Here is a 17,869-nt window from a genome sequence, read left to right on the forward strand (position 1 = left end):
CACAATTTAGTCTCCCCTTCTCCCTGAAAACACAGACTGCTTTTCTCAGCCTGTCTTCCAGTTGCATATGGTCAAGTATTAAGTTATAGGACGTGAGCAGATGTTATGTCTGCCACTGTCAGGCCAAGGCGTTTACTTTGAGAGTACTTGTGCCTCTTTAATGCATTTTCCTTTCTGCCAGCTGGACCGTGGACACAGTGACTCTACTTCAGTTATGCAGATGACCACAAGCCTCCGGAGTTGGCAGAGCCACAAGAAAGAAGGTGCCTGGATGAAGGAGAGCTACCCACTGACCTGGACACCCAATTATGTGAGCAAGATATATTTCTATTGAGTTGGAGCCATAACATTTTGCAGTCTATTTGTTATAGTAGTTTAGCCTACTCTAGGTAATGTAGTCCTTAATGGGAAGTAATGAGAAAAGAAGAGAGAAGAAGGGAGGTGAAATCAGAGTTTGAGTGAGGGAGAATGAACTGACTAAAGAACATGGTAAAGTTTCCAGGCATTACTAAGAGCCCCATTGAATAAGTGGTCATGAATTTAGAGTGAGGCTAGCCACTTGGTTATGCAATTTTCTCCAGCCATAATCAGTTGCTCATGTGCAGGCACTGAGTAGGCAGTTTTGGCAGTAACCAGGACTGAGATTTGACCAGGCAAGCATAATGAGGAGCTAAGGGCAGAGTTGGTGATGGTAGAAGCAAAGGAGGCCTTATAATTTCAGAAGTGGTAAGAAGTAAAGTTACGAGAGGAGTGAAGAACGGTAGAAAGATGGTAGAGTGACTGAATTGGTGTTTTTGATTAGGTTGAAGAATTGTTGAAGTTTAGTTACTATATGGAATGACCTTGGAACAATAAGAGATGGTTGGAGAGTGGAGGCTTGAATTAAATTAGAGGAGGGGCTGTAGTTATCAGTAATATTAGAGTGTAAGGAATGCATTTGAGAATGGATAATTGAGGTACCAGAGGGTACAAGATCCTCTGAAGGGAGGTCAAGGAATTGAGATGCAGTAAGGATTTTGAGTGAACATCCACCTAGTTATATATATCTATTCTACATACGTACATACATATATACACATACCCCTCACAAAGAATTACCGCAAGAGTAATACCACAATAGTGTTGTAGTAGTGTGTAGTTTTGGAGAGAGTGATAGTAGCCCTAGTACTAAAATCTTTCATCTATGAGTGAGGGGTTGAATTCTCCAAATTAGGCTGCACAGGGACATCAGTGGTTTACTATGTTAAACTCTTGCAAATATCACATTTCATTAAACAGATGCTTTCACGTTTTATGTTGCTAAAGTAAGATTTCTAATTGCTTCTCTCCGACCTCTCAAATTACAATGGTAACTGCCTTCTTTTACAGGAAATGCCCATCTGTCTGTATTATAAACCAGACACATGCCAGGTTTTCCAATTTAAATGACAGTGCTTTAAAACTTGTCATAGACTACTCTGTCCTACCTCCAACGTGTATTTCAAGTAGATGCATCTACAGTGATGCTCGCTCTGCCACATCAAACAATGCATAGTAAATGTTCAAAATCTACATTAAAAACCTCGGTTATAAAGAGCTAGATACCCTGTTTTACATGATGTGATTATTATTCATTGCATAATCAGAACATCTGTATCAGAACATCTCATATACCCCATAAATATATACACCTGCTGTGTATGCACAAAAATTAAAATTACTATTATTTTTGAGATGGAGTCTTGCTCTGTCAACCAGGCCAGAGTGCAGTGGTGCAGTCTCAGCTCACTGCAACTTCCGCCTCCCCGGTTCAAGCAATTATCCTGCCTCAGCCTCCCAAGTAGCTGGGACTACAGATGCATGCCACCATGCCTGGCTATTTTTTGTATTTTTAGTAGAGACAGGATTTCACCATGTTGCCAGGCTAGTTACAAACTCTTAATCTCAAGTCATCCACCCACCTCAGCCTTCCAAAGTGCTGAGATTACAGGCATGAGCGACAGCACCTGGGCCAAAACTTAAAATTAAAAATTAAAAAATTAAAACTTCAGTTATAGCTTAAGTTAACAATAAGTGGGGATTGACTAAAGACCTGATAAATTGAAAATAAGATTACTCGTGGCTTGGGAAATGATGTACTATGTTATATAACGTAGGGGCTTTGGACTCAGACTGCTAGGGGTAGAATTATGAGGTTATTGTGAGGATAAGACACGTTACACACACACACACACACACACACACACAACCATTCTAAAGACTACAAGTACATATAAGCATTAAGTTAGGTATGGTTATTCTATTATCATACTTATTTCTAATTATTATGGAATTGCTTTGACTGTACATGGACTTTCCCTACTTAGAAAATGTTCATTACATCTGTACATGTTAAAACCCAGTGGCAAGGAACTTCTGGTTAAGCATAGTTCATTGAACACACGTTTGTCTCCACTTACTCCAGAGACCTCATTAAAATGACAGTAAAGGAATAAAAAAGATATAAATCTGTAAAGAAAAAGCAAACAGGGAAAGAGCTCCCCGCTGAATAAAATGCCAACAAAACTTAGGAACGTGGAAAACAGATGGATGAGTGATCACTGACTTACCAAAGCCTCCAAAGTGACTGCTTAAGCTTTTGGGAGGAGGCAGAACCAGCCGTTAAGTGAACCTATCCATGTCACAGCACCCTGGAAAGGCTCTAAAACTAGAGCTGCCTTCTCTTCGAAAGTAGAGGGAGAGCAGGGCTGAAAAGGAGAATTCACTGTGAATGTTTTCTAAAGAGAATGAGATCCTGCCTCCCCTATATACCCTACTCCATTCCATGCTGCCCAAATTCACCAGAAGATAGGTGGTTTACTTTCTGGAGAGGTTGATTCAGAGCTCTCCCGGGCACCAGGCAGAGCTGAAGACAGGGATGACTCACTACACAGAAAAGCAGAATTAAGTGAACTTGTGCATATTAAATTATAAGGCAGACCCCTTTCCCCCAGCTTCATTCACAAATTCAGATCCTAGAATACTGGGATCCTGTCAAGAGACTGGAAGCTTCCTCTTAGGGGAAAACCAGCTGCTCCAAGAGAAGAGGTCTCCAAATACTGAGGTTTGGGGATCCCATGGTGAAGAGTGTGGCTTGTTGCCTGTCTCCTACGGTCAGCCCAATAGTCAGCAATCCCTGATTGTACCTACGAGGGCTCCTGTCAACATTTGATTGCCTCATTCTTTTATTTGAAAAATTTTGGCTGGGTGCACGGGCTAATACCTATAATCCCAACACTTTAGGAGGCTGAGGTGGGAGGATCACTTGAGCCCAGGAGTTCAAGACCAGCTTGGGCAACATAGTGAGATCCCATCTCTACAGAAAAGAATAAAAAATTAGATGGGTCTAGTGGTACACACCTGTAGTCCTAGCTACTTGGGAGGCTGAGGCTTGGAGGATGATTTGAGCCAGGAGTTTGAGGCCGCAGTGAACTGTGATTGCACCACTGTACTCTGGCCTGGTTGACAGAGTGAGACTCTCTAAAATAATAATACAAATTTTAAAGGTTTTTTAGAGATAGGGTATCTCTGTGTTGCCCAGGCTGGCCTCAAAGTCCTGATTTCAAATGATCCTCCTGCCTGTGTAAATTAGTTCAACCATTGTGGAAGACAATGTGGCAATTCCTCAAGGATCTAGAACTAAATACACTATTTGACCCAGCAATCCCATTACTGGGTCTATATCGAAAGGATTATAAATCATGCTACTATAAAGATACATGCACATGTACGTTTATTGTGGCACTATTCACAATAGCAAAGACTGGGAACCAACCCAAATGTCCATCAGTGACAGACTGGATTAAGAAAATGTGGCACATATACACCATGGAATACTATGCAGCCATAAAAAAGGATGAGTTCATGTCCTTTGCAGGGACATGGGTGAAGCTGGAAACCATTATTCTCTGCAAACTGTCACAAGGACAGAAAACCAAACACCACATGTTCTCACTCATAGGTGGGAACTGAACAATGAGAACACTTGGACACAGGGCGGGGAACATCACACACCGGGGCCTGTTGGGGAGTGGGGGCTGGGGGAGGGATAGCATTAGGAGAAATACCTAATGTAAATGATGAATTGATGGGTGCAGCAGACCAGCATGGCACATGTATACCTATGTAACAAACCTGCACGTTGTGCACATGTACCCTAGAACTTAAAGTATAATAATAATAACAAAAAAGATCCTCCTGCCTCAGCCTTCCAAGTAGCTGGGACTACAGGCATGAGCCACCATGCCCAGCTATCACCTTATTCTTGAATGTGGTGAACAGCTGATTATCTCCATTTATTTGAAGAAACCTCCTTACATGAAAGACAGAACCTACAATGAACAAACAAGAAAAGAAAAAAAAAAAAAAAAAGAGCTTCAGTGGCCAGGTGTGGTGGCTGACACCTATAATCCCTGCACTTTGGGAGGCCGAGGTGGTTGGATCACTAGAGGTCAGAGGAGGGTGGATCACTAGAGGTCAGGAGTTCGAGACCAGCCTGGCCAACATGGTGAAACCCCATCTCTACTAAAGATACAAAAAAGTAGCTGGGCGTGGTGGCACACACCTGTAATCCCAGCTACTTGGGAGGCTGAGGCAGGAGAATTGCCTGAACCCAGGAGGCAGAGGTTGCAGTGAGCTGAGGACAAGCTACTACACTGCAGCCTGGGCAATAAAAGCAAAACTCAGTCTCAAAAAAGAAAGAAAGAAAAAAAGGACTTGGAGGAAATAAAAGCAGTGCAGAAAGTGAGAAAACATGTCAAAATCAAGAAATTCTCAAAAATTTTAGCTTCCATATACTCTTCTCCCTCAGGAAACTGCTGGAAGGAGCACTCCATCCAAGTAAAGGTGTATATCAAGAAACAGAAAAACATGTGGCTGGGCACAGTGGCTCACACCTGTAATCTCAGAACTTTGGGAGGCTGAGGCAGGTGGATCACTTTAGGCCAGAAGTTTGAGACCAGGCTGGCCAATATGGTGAAACCACATCTCTACCAAAAATAAATTAAAAAAATAAAATAAATAAAAACCGATGTGGTGGCACATGCCTGTAATAACAACTACTTGAGAGGCTGAGACAGGAGAATCACTTCAACCTGAGAGGCAGAGGCTGCAGTGAGCTGAGATTATGCCACTATACTCCAGCCTGGGTGACAGAGTGACAGTCTGTCTCAAAAAAGAAAAAGAAACAGAAAAACGTGGGATCTGGTAAACCGGAAATCCAACAAAGCAGAAAACAAAGAGAATTCCCTAGATCAAGCTTTTCCAACCCGTGGTGTGTGGCCCAGGATGACTTTGAATGTGGCCCAACACAAATTTGTAAACTTTCTTAAAACATACTTTTTTGTGATTTTTTATTTTATTTTTTAGCTCATCAGCTATTGTTAGTGTATTTTATGTGTGGCCCAAGACAATTCATTTTCTTCCAATGTGGTCCAAGAAAGCCAAAAGATTGGACACCCCTGCCCTAGATGAAGGTGAAGAGAGGTTCCAGGAGGTCAGCTGTGTAGCAGGCCTGGAGAGCACACTAGAGGATGGAAGCCTCTAGAAGGGATGTCTCCAAGAAAAGAAAATGGAAATGATGGATTACCTAATATGTCTGAACCTTTTGAACAAAATTTCACAACTCTGGTGGAAAATACGGAGATGTAATTGTGATAGGTATAGAGAAAACTAAGCAACCAGCAGGTGTGGTGGCTCACATCTGTAATCCCAACATTTTGGGAGCTGAGGCGGGAGGATGGCTTGAACTCAGGAGTTTTGAGACTAGGCCAGGCAACATTTTGAGACTTTGTCTCTACCTTAAAAAAAAAAAAAAAAGCCAGGTGTACTGGTACACATCTGTAGTCCCAGCTACTCAGGAGGCTGAGGTGGGAGCCTGGGAGATTGAGGCTGCAATGGGTTATCATTGCGTCACTGCACTCCAGCCTTGGCGAAAGAATGAGATCCAGTCTCAAAAAAAAAAAAAAAAAAAAAGAGAGAAAGAGAGAGAGAGATAAAACTAAGCTACTTAAGAAAAAGGGAATAGCCAGACACAGTGGCTCACGCCTGTAATCCCAGCACTTTGGGAGGCCTAGGCGGGCAGATCAGGAGTCAGGAGATCGAGACCATCCTGGCTACCATGGTGAAACCCCGTCTCTACTAAAAATACAAAAAATTAGCTGGGTGTGGTGGCGGGTGCCTGTAGTCCCAGCTACTCAGGAGGCTGAGGCAGGAGAATGGTGTGAACCCAGGAGGCAGAGCTTGCAGTGAGCCAAGATCACACCACTGCACTCCAGCCTGGGCAACAGAGCCAGACTCCGTCAGAAGAAAGAAGAAAGAAGAAAGAAGAAGCAGAAGCAGCAGCGGAGGAAGAGGAGAAGAAAAGAAAAGAAGGAGGGGGAGGGGGAGGGGGAAGGAAAGAGAAGGAGGAAGAAGGAGAAAGAAGGAAGGAGGAAGGAGGAAGAAGAAGAAAATAATAAACTCCAAGAAAAACAAAATAGTCACAGCCATAAAAAACAACCAAATCATGTCCTTTGCAACAACATGGGTGCAGCTGGAGGCCAATTATCCTAAACGAATTAGTGCAGGAACCAGAAAACCAAATACCATGTATTCTCACTTACCCCTAAAAGTTAGATGCCCTTCCTCCATACTCCCACAGTACCCTCTATATTTTTACCAGAGTCATTATATTCCTCTTTACTTTGTGAGCCCTTAAAAGCAGAGACCTGGTCTGTTTTACTCATTGGTATGTCACTACAGTGCCAGGCTCATTGTTTGCATTCAAATGGTTGTTGCATGAACAAATTCAAATGTAACTGCCTGTTTACTTGTCTTTCCTCAACAGGCTGTATGTTCCTTGGCAAATGGATCTGTGGTTTATTAAGCTTTGTTTCTTTTAGCATTTAGCACTCAGCATGAAGACCTAGTGCATAGAAGTTTATTGAATAAATTAACTTTGTCAGCAGTATAATCTTTAAAATATAGTATATAGCATTGAGGAATATATAGAAAGTATTCTCAAGATACAGAGAGACATGGGTTGCTCAGGATTGTTCCTTTGTGTTTCACTTATAGGAAAAATACATATGAAAGATCTCATACTATAGACTACAAATGCCAAATGACCTACTGTGCTCTTACCACCCTTAGCCTAGAAATAAAATAGAAACAATTCCTAAAGAAATAGTCTTTAAAATAAACAGCTAAAATTTTATCAACAACAACAAAAAAGTAGTTGGGGTTTCTGCTCATTAAATTAGTTTGTATGGTAAGCACCATCTAAGTTTCTTGATTCATGGCATGTGTTCTTAAACCAATTTACTATCCACTAAAAATAAATAGTGATCAATATATAAAAAGCGGTTGTATTTCTTGACACTAGCAATGAACCATCTGAAAACGAAATTAAGAACACAATTCCACTTACAGTAGCATCAAAAAAAAATTTAGAAATAAATTTAACCAAAGAAGTGTAAGATATGTACACTGAAAACTAAAAAACATGGTTAAAAGAATGGAAAGACAGCTCAAGTTCATGGATTGGAAGACTGAATATTGCTAAAATGGCAGTACTCCCCAAATTGATCTATAGATTCAATGCAATTCCTATCAAAATTCTGTCTCCCTTTTTGTAGAAATCGACAACTGGTCCTCAAATTCATATGGAAACTTAAGGGACCCCAAATAACCAACAAATACTGGAAAAGAAGACAAAGTTCATGGATTCACACTTTGACTTCAAAATTTACTACATAATCAAGATAGTGTGGTTCTTTCATAGGACAGACATATAGACCAGTGGAATAAAATTGAGTGCAGAAATAAACCTGTATGGTCAACTGATTTTCAACAAATGTATGAAGACAATTTAATGAGGAAAGAATAGTTTTTTTCAACCAATTATATTGACACAACTAGATATCTGCATGCAAAATAATGAAGTTGGACCCCTTCCTCATACCATGTACAAAAACTAATTCAAAATTGATCAAAGACCCAAATGTAAGACTTAAAACTGTAAAGTGCTCTTCTTCTTCCATCAAAGCTGGTTGGATGTGATTTCCATGTTCAGATACAATTTATGATACTTGCTCCCTTTGAGCATGCATGCATTACAGAAGCATTTTTTATCAGTATGTTTACATGTAGTTCTTACAGCTTTATGTATATATGAGCTCAGAAACATTATTACCATCTGAAAAAGCCCCCCTAATTTTCTATTTCCTTACCCTGATTTACTCTCTCCATAAGTAGTATCACTGGACTATAAGTTCCTTGAGGGATAGGGCTTTTAGTTTTCAACTCTATCAGCAAATATATAAAGGTTGATAGAAAATATAAAGCAGGGAAATGCCTATAAATTAAAAGCCTGTAGAAATTCCCATCTTTACATTTTAGCATTTACATATAGATGCCATTTTTTAATGTTTTCAGAAAATAAATAACTTTAGCTACCAGCCCACCCTTTGGAAGAGGTACAGATTATTTCCCATGTAAGAACTTAACCCCACAGTGCTGGCCCATGTCTTGAAGGGTGAAGGGCCAACTAAACTCACATAATCAAATGCTTAAACCTAGCTTCCTTTCTCATGGGAGATACTGAATTTTGTAATAAACCTTACTAAGAATACCTCATACCACTTAAGGTAACTCAGGAAAACTGTATGTTAGTATTCTTCTTTTCTGATTTATTTGTTCACAATCGACTAGAATACTTATGATTGTAGGTTCCATTACCCTTAAAGTCTTGACCCTCTCTTTACTTGGCTGCTCAGGTCATAGGTGCTGTGATCTAGAGAAAAAGTATTCCTTACACTGGCAAATACTTGCAAACTAAGGGGAATGAGTTTCCCTCTGAATGTTTATGAAGGATAGGCCACTATGGTAATGTTAAATTTAATTATAATACACTTCTTGTATTTAGGAGCTAAAAGTCTCAGATGCTAAATGAAGACTGATTTGCTTTTTGTTTGATCATATACCTATACTTGTGCAAAAAAATTAACTTCTTGTTTTATAGTTTCTTTGGGGGAAAATAGGGTTTAAAATTCATATCAGTTTTAAGAAAAGTTATTTTTCTAGACATAGTTCAACAACTTACAAATGTAATTGTTACTAAAAAAATAAGTAATAAATAGCCAAAAACTGGTGGTCAAAGATCCAGTAGAAAACATGCTCTTTCACTCATGAATCAAAGAAATAGTCATGAAGCATTTCTATGCCTATAAAAATAGATTCAGCAAGTCTTTAAAACATTTTTGCTAGAATTCACATGAATCTTCCCAGAGAATACTCTTATTTATACTGTTGAAACATATATAACTAAAATTGAGAATTTGTTTAGAAGATATATATAACTAAAACTGAGAATTTGTTTAGAAGATGTCTTATGATTTGCATATATATAAAATAAACAACCATGTGTGCCAGTTATCCCATTTTGACATCCAACTGTATAGAAAACCTACTTATAATTTAATCTTAAACATATATGACGCTTCAATTTTGAAAGTGCTTTCATTTGATAAAGCATTTATTTGATAAAGCAAGACTATTTACTATGTAGCAAAAATAGTAATTTCCCTCCTAATTACTTTGTGTTGCATTTGAAAAATATGATTTTGATTTTAGATGCGGGGTAGTGATTCATAAATAGATTTTTTTTTAAAGACTGGTTTAGAAAATACCATTTAATGTACTCTATTAATAAAATTACAGCCTGTGTCATTCTAGTCATGTCTAACAGCTGGTGACACCTGGAGCTAGCCAGGAAAGTATCTGGTGAAACAGATGGGCTTAGCCCCAGGCCTTGAATGGAACAATTCAGATGCTGCCCAACCCTCCCAGGTGATGGAAATTTCAAAAGGAGATTAACTCCTCAGTATTAAAATACCTTGCCCTGTTCTCAGTATTCCCATCTAGAAAAAGCATGCTAGAAAGTAACAACAATACTTTAATAGTTATAAATTATGAAAATGATCAATTAGTTGAACTCAGATAACTCCTCACTGCTTTTCACTCCTAGAGGATAGGACGGTGAAGTTCAACTACAGCCCACATATGAAAATGACTAATGTTAATCCAGCCTCTCAAGGCAGGCCAGTAGCTGCTGGCTTGTAATCTTGAATTAAAGTTTTTTATACACAGGTTTTTCGGTAGACAAATTCAGGGATATTTTAGCAGAGGGAAAAAATAAGCAAAATAGTTGAGGTATCATTGTTTTGCAAAAATAAATCCCATTTTGCCTACAGCAGTTTTTTGTTTGTTTTGGCATATCATTCATGGTTCTTCAAAGGTAAGATCACTTAAGTCCTAACTGCCTTCCTTCAGTGTATGTTGTTAGGTGATTGGAATTTACCACAAACTGCTATTTCTTATAATTCTCTATTGAATGGCTCCATAATTTATATTCAAATATGATCTAGGATGGCTTCTTTTCATAATATCCTGAGTGAATAGTAAATATAGGAAAAGGAACCAGTATAAAAATATACCAGTATAAAAAATAAAAACCAGTATAAAAAATAGTTGTCTATTTTTAAATGGCAAAGCCAGTACTAATCAAGAGTATTCTTTAGTGTCTAGAGATAGCCAAAGGTTGAATTTAAGTTTCAGTCCTTATGCCAGAAAAATATATTCTCTCAAAATATTTTTTGAAAATCCTTTGCTTGTCTATGGAATGCTTTCAAATAAACCTCCTTCCCTCCTGTCTCCCTCCCACTCCAGTCATCTGTCTTAGAGCTATTGGAATCCTGGATCATTGTGGGAAATGAAAGGTAAGTAAGTACATGCCTATAATTTGTTGTTGGTAAGTGTGGAGTGGGGTCCAAGGAATGGTTCGTTTAAAAATAAGACACTTCAGACCACATAACTTTTTTTTTTTTTTTGAGACGGAGTCTCCCTCTGTTGCCCAGTCTGGAGTGCAGTGGCGTGATCTTGGCTCACTGCAACGTCTGCCTCACGAGTACAAGCAATTCTGCTGCCTCAGCCTCCCGAGTAGCTGGGACTACAGGTGTGTGCCACCACACTTGGTTAATTTTATATTTTTAGTAGAGATGGGGTTTCACCATGGCCAGGCTGGTCTTGAACTCCTGACTTCGTGATCTGCCTGCCTCGGCCTCCCAAAGTGCTGGGATTACAGGTGTGAGCCATTGTGCCCAGCCAATCACATAACTTCTAACAATATTTACCATATTGGACTTGAAAAATTGTACCTTGCTTTGTATATGTACTGTAGTAAGCTTGAAAACACAATAATACAGTATACAAATAAGGTTTAAAAATAGTTCCTTTTGGTCTACTTTAATTATATAATAATAGTTTCAAATTTCCAAGAATCATTAAGTATACATTTTAAAAAATATATTGAATTTTATCTTCTTTTGTGAATGATTTTGTTCCTTAGGCATATAGGGATCTTGCTCTTTATAACAGACTATAAGATTGTTGTGTTTTTCTTTTTTTTTTTTTTGAGACAGAGTCTAGCTCTGTTGCCCAGTCTGGAGTGCAGTGGCACGATTTCAGCTCACTGCAAGCTCCGCCCGGGTTCACGCCATTCTCTTGCCTCAGCCTCCCGAGTAACTGGGACTACAGGTGCCCGCCACCATGCCCAGCTAATTTTTTTTTTGTTTTGAGTAGAGACAGGGTTTCACCGTGTTAGCTAGGATGGTCTCGATCTCCTGACCTCATGATCCACCCACCTTGGCCTCCCAAAGTGCTGGGATTACACGCGTGAGCCACAGGGCCGGGCCCTGTATTTTTCTCTTAAAAGTACTGTAGATAACTGAATAGAGTTGTGTGTTATAATTAACCAGTAGAACATAATATGTAAGTCTAATTCAATATATTTGGTTTCAATCAAATTACAGTTAGCATTTCAAATAGTGCCAATTCTGTTGACTTACTGTAGAAATTCCTGAAGGAAACATAAAAACAGACAAATGAGAACTATGCAAAATATCAAAAGCTAGCATTGTAACATCAACTTTTTCTGGGATTTCTTTTCATAATTTCTTTTGTTCTGATTACCTCCATGTTGAAGTCATGTTGGGGTCAACATGAAAGCCATTATAAAAATCAAACACTATTCCAGTATTTGATGCTTTATCTTTGTATGCAGTACAGTCCAAGGAATGGAAGGAATCGCAGCAGTCAACCTTGGTGTAGGCAATAAGGGATGCATTATTTACAGATAATTTAAAAACAAAAAAACCTATGAAAAGTGAGCCTGCTTTTTTCAGCAGCAATGACAGTGATAAAATACTTCTCCTTATTGGGCAGAGGCTCCCCAGTACCCTACCCTTGGTGTACGTCTGCCAACATAAGCTCAAAAGTACTATATGCCCAATGCTTTTGAGATGCTTATTGCAGATGGATCTCATTCTCGCCTTTATTTTCAATTTTTGAAAATATAAATGTAGAAGAATATATTATCAGTGTTAAGGCAGCCTACAATCTGTTATAACTTTAAATGTAAAATATACATAATGAATTTTTTTAAAAAAATTCCAATGAAGTTGAGAGAGGAATTGTGGACATAAGTAACTTTCTACCTGAACTTTTAAATACTGATACCCCACTGTTTGAAAGTCACAACTAGGTGCCTAAGGAAATAAGTGAAAAATCAAAATATGTCATACTTGCATTTAATGTATGAGAATTTGTTTTGACCACAGAACCCAACTCCCACTGAGGATTTCACTCCCTGATAGTCATTCCAAAACTTAGTATAAGACTTTTATTTTTTTTCTATATAAGGAATTTAGTCTCAAATAAGCATTCCTCACTTTATTGGCCTAGACTGAACAAGGCAATGGCTAGTGGCAATCTAGTCCACAATTAATGAAGATCATATTTTTGCTGACTCCTTGGACCCTGAGTTCATGAAGATATGAAGCACTGAGGCAACAATAAAAAAAATACATTAACAAAAATAAAGCACACATTAAAGCACAAAAGCACCTTCATCAATGTTCTCACCACCTGTGGTTCCCACCTTACAGAATTTTCCATCTGTTAGCTATAACACTCTAGAGTTAGGGACGTAACTAGTACTTTACAAATATTTTTCCTTTCAAATGCTTTATTACTGTTAGAGAAAAAAAGAACATAATAAAAAAAAGAAAACCACAAACATTTTATATACATGCAAAAAGGCAATAAAGTGACAAAATGTTTAGAAAAAGCATGTGAAAAAGAGTAAAATCATTATTTGTAAATGTAAAACAATAATTTTACTTGCCTTGGGTAGGTGTCTGATTTTTTCTTTCCTTTGTGAGAACGCTGACTAAACTAGAATGACCAGAGGTTCATTTCCAGAATATATTATTCATGACGTTATTTATATGTGTGTTTGCATATGTGGCATGAAATCTGTCATACTATATAAAGGATATATGTTTCACCAAAAGGCAGGAAAAAACCATACCTTTGTTATTTAGAAATCAACTCACAGTTGCATAATCAAACCTAATCATTGTTGTTTTCATATAAATTTTGCTTTATTAGTGAGTTGGCTTTGAGGAAATGTGTATTTCCACGGTAAAACAAGTATGTGTTAATTTCTTGAGCAAGTAGGATTCCAGTATCAGAATACATTCTTAAATACATTATTTCTAAATAAGGCATAGCACATTACTTAATCTTACAAGGAACTTATAATTAGGATCTTCATTAATAAATACATATTTATAAATATATTATTGCTATGCTTGTTAAAGGCACTGACCGTTGACCATTATATATTATTTCTATATGTATATATACAAAGTGTATCTATATATAACTACGTATCATTATATGATATGAAATATATAACGAAATAATGTATAATGTATACCCTATATTTATATACAAGTATATATATACTATATATATACACAAGTGTTTATATACAAGTGTATATATATAGACAATAGTAAAAGGTCAGTGCCTTCAACAAAGCACAGCAATAATATATTTAAATAAATATGTATTTATTAATGAAGGTCCTAATGATAAATTGCTTGTAAGATTAAGTAATGTGCTATGCCTTAATTAGAAATAATTAATTTACATATACTTGTTTTACCTGTGGAAATACACATTTCCTTATATACTTGTATATATACAAGTGTGTATATACATATATAAAATGGCAAAAGGTCAGTGCATTTATACATATTTATAATGTGTATGTTTTACCTTTGGTTTATATGACTTATATTTATATATATGAATATACATAAATTTATAAAAATGGAAGACTAGCTGGAAACCAGAATCTGACTTCAATCTGGTAAAAATAAAATTTCCCAGTTAGTTTGTAAATTAGTTTTTTGAAATTTAGAAAATAGTATCTCATTGGACCAATATTAAAAATTGTTTCATTCCCAGGTAAGTCCACAGAAATCTATTTAAATAAATTTTAGTACCATGCTTAAAAGAGAAACTATTTTCCTTTTTATAAGCTGGTTTTGTTTTGTTTCCTAAAGGAACTGGTTTTTAGCAAGGAGACCGAGAAACTCTACTCCCTAGGGGCTAGCAATGAGAGAAAGGAAGCCTTAAGTCTTTGAGCACAGGGTGACAGTTTGGGTCCTATGTGAGGTGATCAAGTCCATAGCAACAGAGGGAAGGACAAAAGGAAAAGGTCTGTAGCAGCACTACATCAGAAAAAATGGATTCAGCAAGGAAGTGGGTGACTCTGAGTAAGCATCCATGTCAGGATGGTTTTGCTACAGCCCCCACCCAAACATTAATTTAAGTTTAAGAAACTCAACCTTGGTTGACAAGTGAAAGTTTGGAAAAGTAACAAAGAACAACTTAAGTAACAAAATAATTTCTCAGGTCATTACAATGGATGTTTCCTATAACTGAAAAATATGGTTAAAAAGTACAAGCTACATTTGGCGGGTAAACTGTTTAGTTCTTAATTCCAAACTAAATTGTACATTATATAGTAAAATTTTGGCCAGAAAAACTTGGAGATTTTAGTAAAAATTTCATTGACATATTTACAGCCCCAATGTAGTTTGGCCAGTTTGCAAAGCCTGACTAAGGAGGTTGTAGAGAAAAATATCAGACTTAAGCCCATCAGATCATTAAAGATGCTTTGGCGAGACTTCAGGCTTTACAGACATACTCCGTATGACCGGAGATGTCATAACCAGTGTTCTTTCTCTTGAAATGTTACAATGCTTTAGTTTTATTCTATCATTTCCCTATTCCATGGAACAGCATCCACTTCTCCCAATTTTAGTAGCATAGTGAGAGATATATTGAGTGTATAGAGCAGGAAAGGCATGAAAACTTATATTGCATAATATTAGTAAACAAAAAATATAACATTATAAATTTTTAAAAATCCAAAAAAATTCCAGAAACAGAACAGTGAGCATGTTTAAAAAGTCAAGACTGATCATTTCTGTGAGCTCTGAGGACTGTAAATGAGCCTCAATCCATAAAGCTGAGAGGTTGTCTTAGCCCACATATGCAGCAGGTGACTCCCTCTGACAAAAGCAATATTTAGCTGGACCTTTTAAAAATAACAATATACTTGTATTTGAGAATAACAATAATATAGTTATATTGTAAAATACTTTTATAATATAATGTACATTTATATTATATAATAATACATACTTGATAGATATTTTAGTCTATTATTAGTTTTATTCTTCAAATATGCCTGGAAAAACATTTAAGTGTATTTATAAATGTAAATATTTAAATGTTATCAAGTATTGGAAAACATGTTTGATTACTATGGAAATATAAATTAAACTTCCCAAGTATTCTATAGAAGATGTACACATCTATAGTATATAAAAGAATTAGAGATTCCTTCCTCCCCTTCTTCCTTTATTCTGAGGAAAGAGGTAGTGAAATTGAGCTTTAGTTTTTAACAGGTTAGAAAAAGGAATCTTTTTACATATCTACTAAAAGTTCTATTATTAAATATCTAAGTTTTTAAGTCACTTGGTTTCCTAGATACTTCGATGGAATCAGCAGCCATTGATCCAACCCCAACTCCAAGACTGGAACGTCGCAATGATAGTTCTAAGGCGGAAATTTGACGTAATTCTTTTCGACACAGTTTTACCGGTGTAATACCATGAAGTTGTCCCACATTTCCCGCAACCAGAATTTGGGATGATAGTCGACTGTGAGATTTTGTAAACTGATTATCACCTATTTCTGTTTTATCCTCATTACTTAACATATGCCCACTGGGGGGTGCTAAAGAACTATGAATTGGAGGTAATTCTGGGATATCTTCCCAGAGCTTCTGAGGATTTGGCTGTGTTCTTAAGCTGCTTGCTGAACTGTCCATTTCTCTTTCTCTTCCACTTAATTTCATACTTTCAGGTCTGGATACCCATTTTAATTCTTCTGAAAGCATGCCTCCTTCTTCTGGCTTCAGGACTCCATCTCCAGCCTCATGATCTAAAAATAATCCCCAAACCAAAAAATTAGATATTATTTCCTCAAAATTAGGTGTTTTAATCAAAACATCTTAACATAAATACATTATTATCACCCAATATGCATAATGTTTTTCAACTTTTTTGTTAAATGACTTATTTTAGATGAACAGATGTGTGAATATATTTTTATTTCACTTATAGGCATCTTGTATGTGAATAACTCACAACTTTAATTCATGGAACAGAGTTGAGAAATAGTCTTTCAGGGGTTTGGTACTCCCTGGGAACATAAGAGTGCTTTGGGCGCCTCTTGTGCCTTTCCATGCTTGCCTTCTCTGCTGGTCTTGCTACTAGTGAATTCTAAATCATGGCCAAGTGATGCCAGCACTGGATAATATTGGCTCTGCCCCGTATCTCAAGGGAAAACTCTGGGACTTGGCATTATATGTGTGGAAATCTGGTCTTGGTTGGCACTCCCAGCGTGATAGCAGCGTTCTGCTGTCTGCATGTACTATGGGGTGTGCGCCACAATTTCTGTCATCAAAATGGAAATGAGAGAATACGCCCTAGGTGGGGACACCCCACTGGAATTAGGGTGAAGAGATCAAAGCTAGAGGTTCTTAAAGAATATCTGATATCAAAGACAAAAACTTGCTTAAGGGAAATGCATTATAGGTACTAGACCTAATATGATGAAAAATGCCAACTTTAACATATTGATGCATGCTTAGTATACTTTTCATCCTGCGAAGACAACGTTTTTCTTTTTTTTTTTTTTTTTTGAGATGGAGTCTCGCTCTGTCGCCCAGGCTGGAGTGCAGTGGCACGATCTCAGCTCACTGCAAGCTCCGCCTCCCGGGTTCACACCATTCTCCTGTCTCAGCCTCCTGAGTAGCCGGGACTACAGGCGCCCGCCACCGCGCCCGGCTAATTTTTTGTATTTTTAGTAGAGACGGGGTTTCACCGTGTTAGGCAGGATGGTCTCGATCTCCTGACCTCAGGTGATCCACCCACCTTGGCCTCCCAAAGTGCTAGGATTAAGGCATGAGCCACTGTGCCTGGCCCAGTCCTGCAAAGACAAAGTTTTAAAACACAGGTTGCACACTGGCAGCTCCCAAGACAAATCTGGCCCAGAGACATGTTTTGCTCGGCCTATAATGTTAGTAATACTTGACCCAAAATTTAAACATTGAAAAGTTTCTTATAAAAATAGAGATTTACAGCTTTTCTAGAAAAACTGTAAGAGTTAACAGTTTCTAAATTGCAACAGCAGCTGGAACACAGTTGCCACTGACCATTTAGATGACTGCTGCAGTCCCCACTGCTCACTCTGGCTTCCCTGGCTCAGGTAGGCATTCTAGTTTGTAACCCCTGGTTTAAAACATAACTGACTCTCTAGTTTTTAAAACTACCTCAAAATCAAATAACCTAAAATAGCAAATGATCTAGATCCTCGTACATGGAAC

At 37.6% G+C, this 17,869-nt stretch overlaps 2 protein-coding genes and 1 long non-coding RNA gene across 8 annotated transcripts in view; 1 reads left to right on the forward strand and 2 right to left on the reverse strand.

Moving 5' to 3' along the window:
• Positions 1-8,684, reverse strand: part of GKAP1 (G kinase anchoring protein 1) — a 93,918-nt gene extending 85,234 nt beyond the window's left edge. The window contains exons 1-2 of the mRNA XM_025359488.1: positions 8,638-8,684; positions 8,229-8,303 (exon numbers count right to left, since the gene is read on the reverse strand). The gene's annotated coding sequence lies outside the window, so the exon portion shown is untranslated. The remainder of the gene's footprint in view (positions 1-8,228; positions 8,304-8,637) is intronic.
• Positions 8,685-10,727: 2,043 nt separating this feature from the next.
• On the forward strand, positions 10,728-16,525 carry LOC112607997. Its single transcript, XR_003115927.1, has 4 exons — positions 10,728-10,775; positions 14,472-14,626; positions 15,967-16,080; positions 16,345-16,525. It is a non-coding gene; the product is annotated as an uncharacterized LOC112607997 (long non-coding RNA).
• KIF27 (kinesin family member 27) overlaps positions 12,753-17,869 on the reverse strand; it is an 86,189-nt gene continuing 81,072 nt past the window's right edge. For all 6 annotated transcript variants that reach the window (XM_025359509.1, XM_025359510.1, XM_025359508.1 and 3 more), the window contains one exon: positions 12,753-16,422. In XM_025359509.1, the coding sequence (XP_025215294.1) occupies positions 15,938-16,422 (485 nt within the window). In that variant the 3' untranslated portion in view covers positions 12,753-15,937. The remainder of the gene's footprint in view (positions 16,423-17,869) is intronic.

This window comes from Theropithecus gelada, chromosome 15 (genome assembly GCF_003255815.1).
Source record: "Theropithecus gelada isolate Dixy chromosome 15, Tgel_1.0, whole genome shotgun sequence".
In the NCBI taxonomy this organism is placed as follows: Eukaryota; Metazoa; Chordata; class Mammalia; order Primates; family Cercopithecidae; genus Theropithecus; species Theropithecus gelada.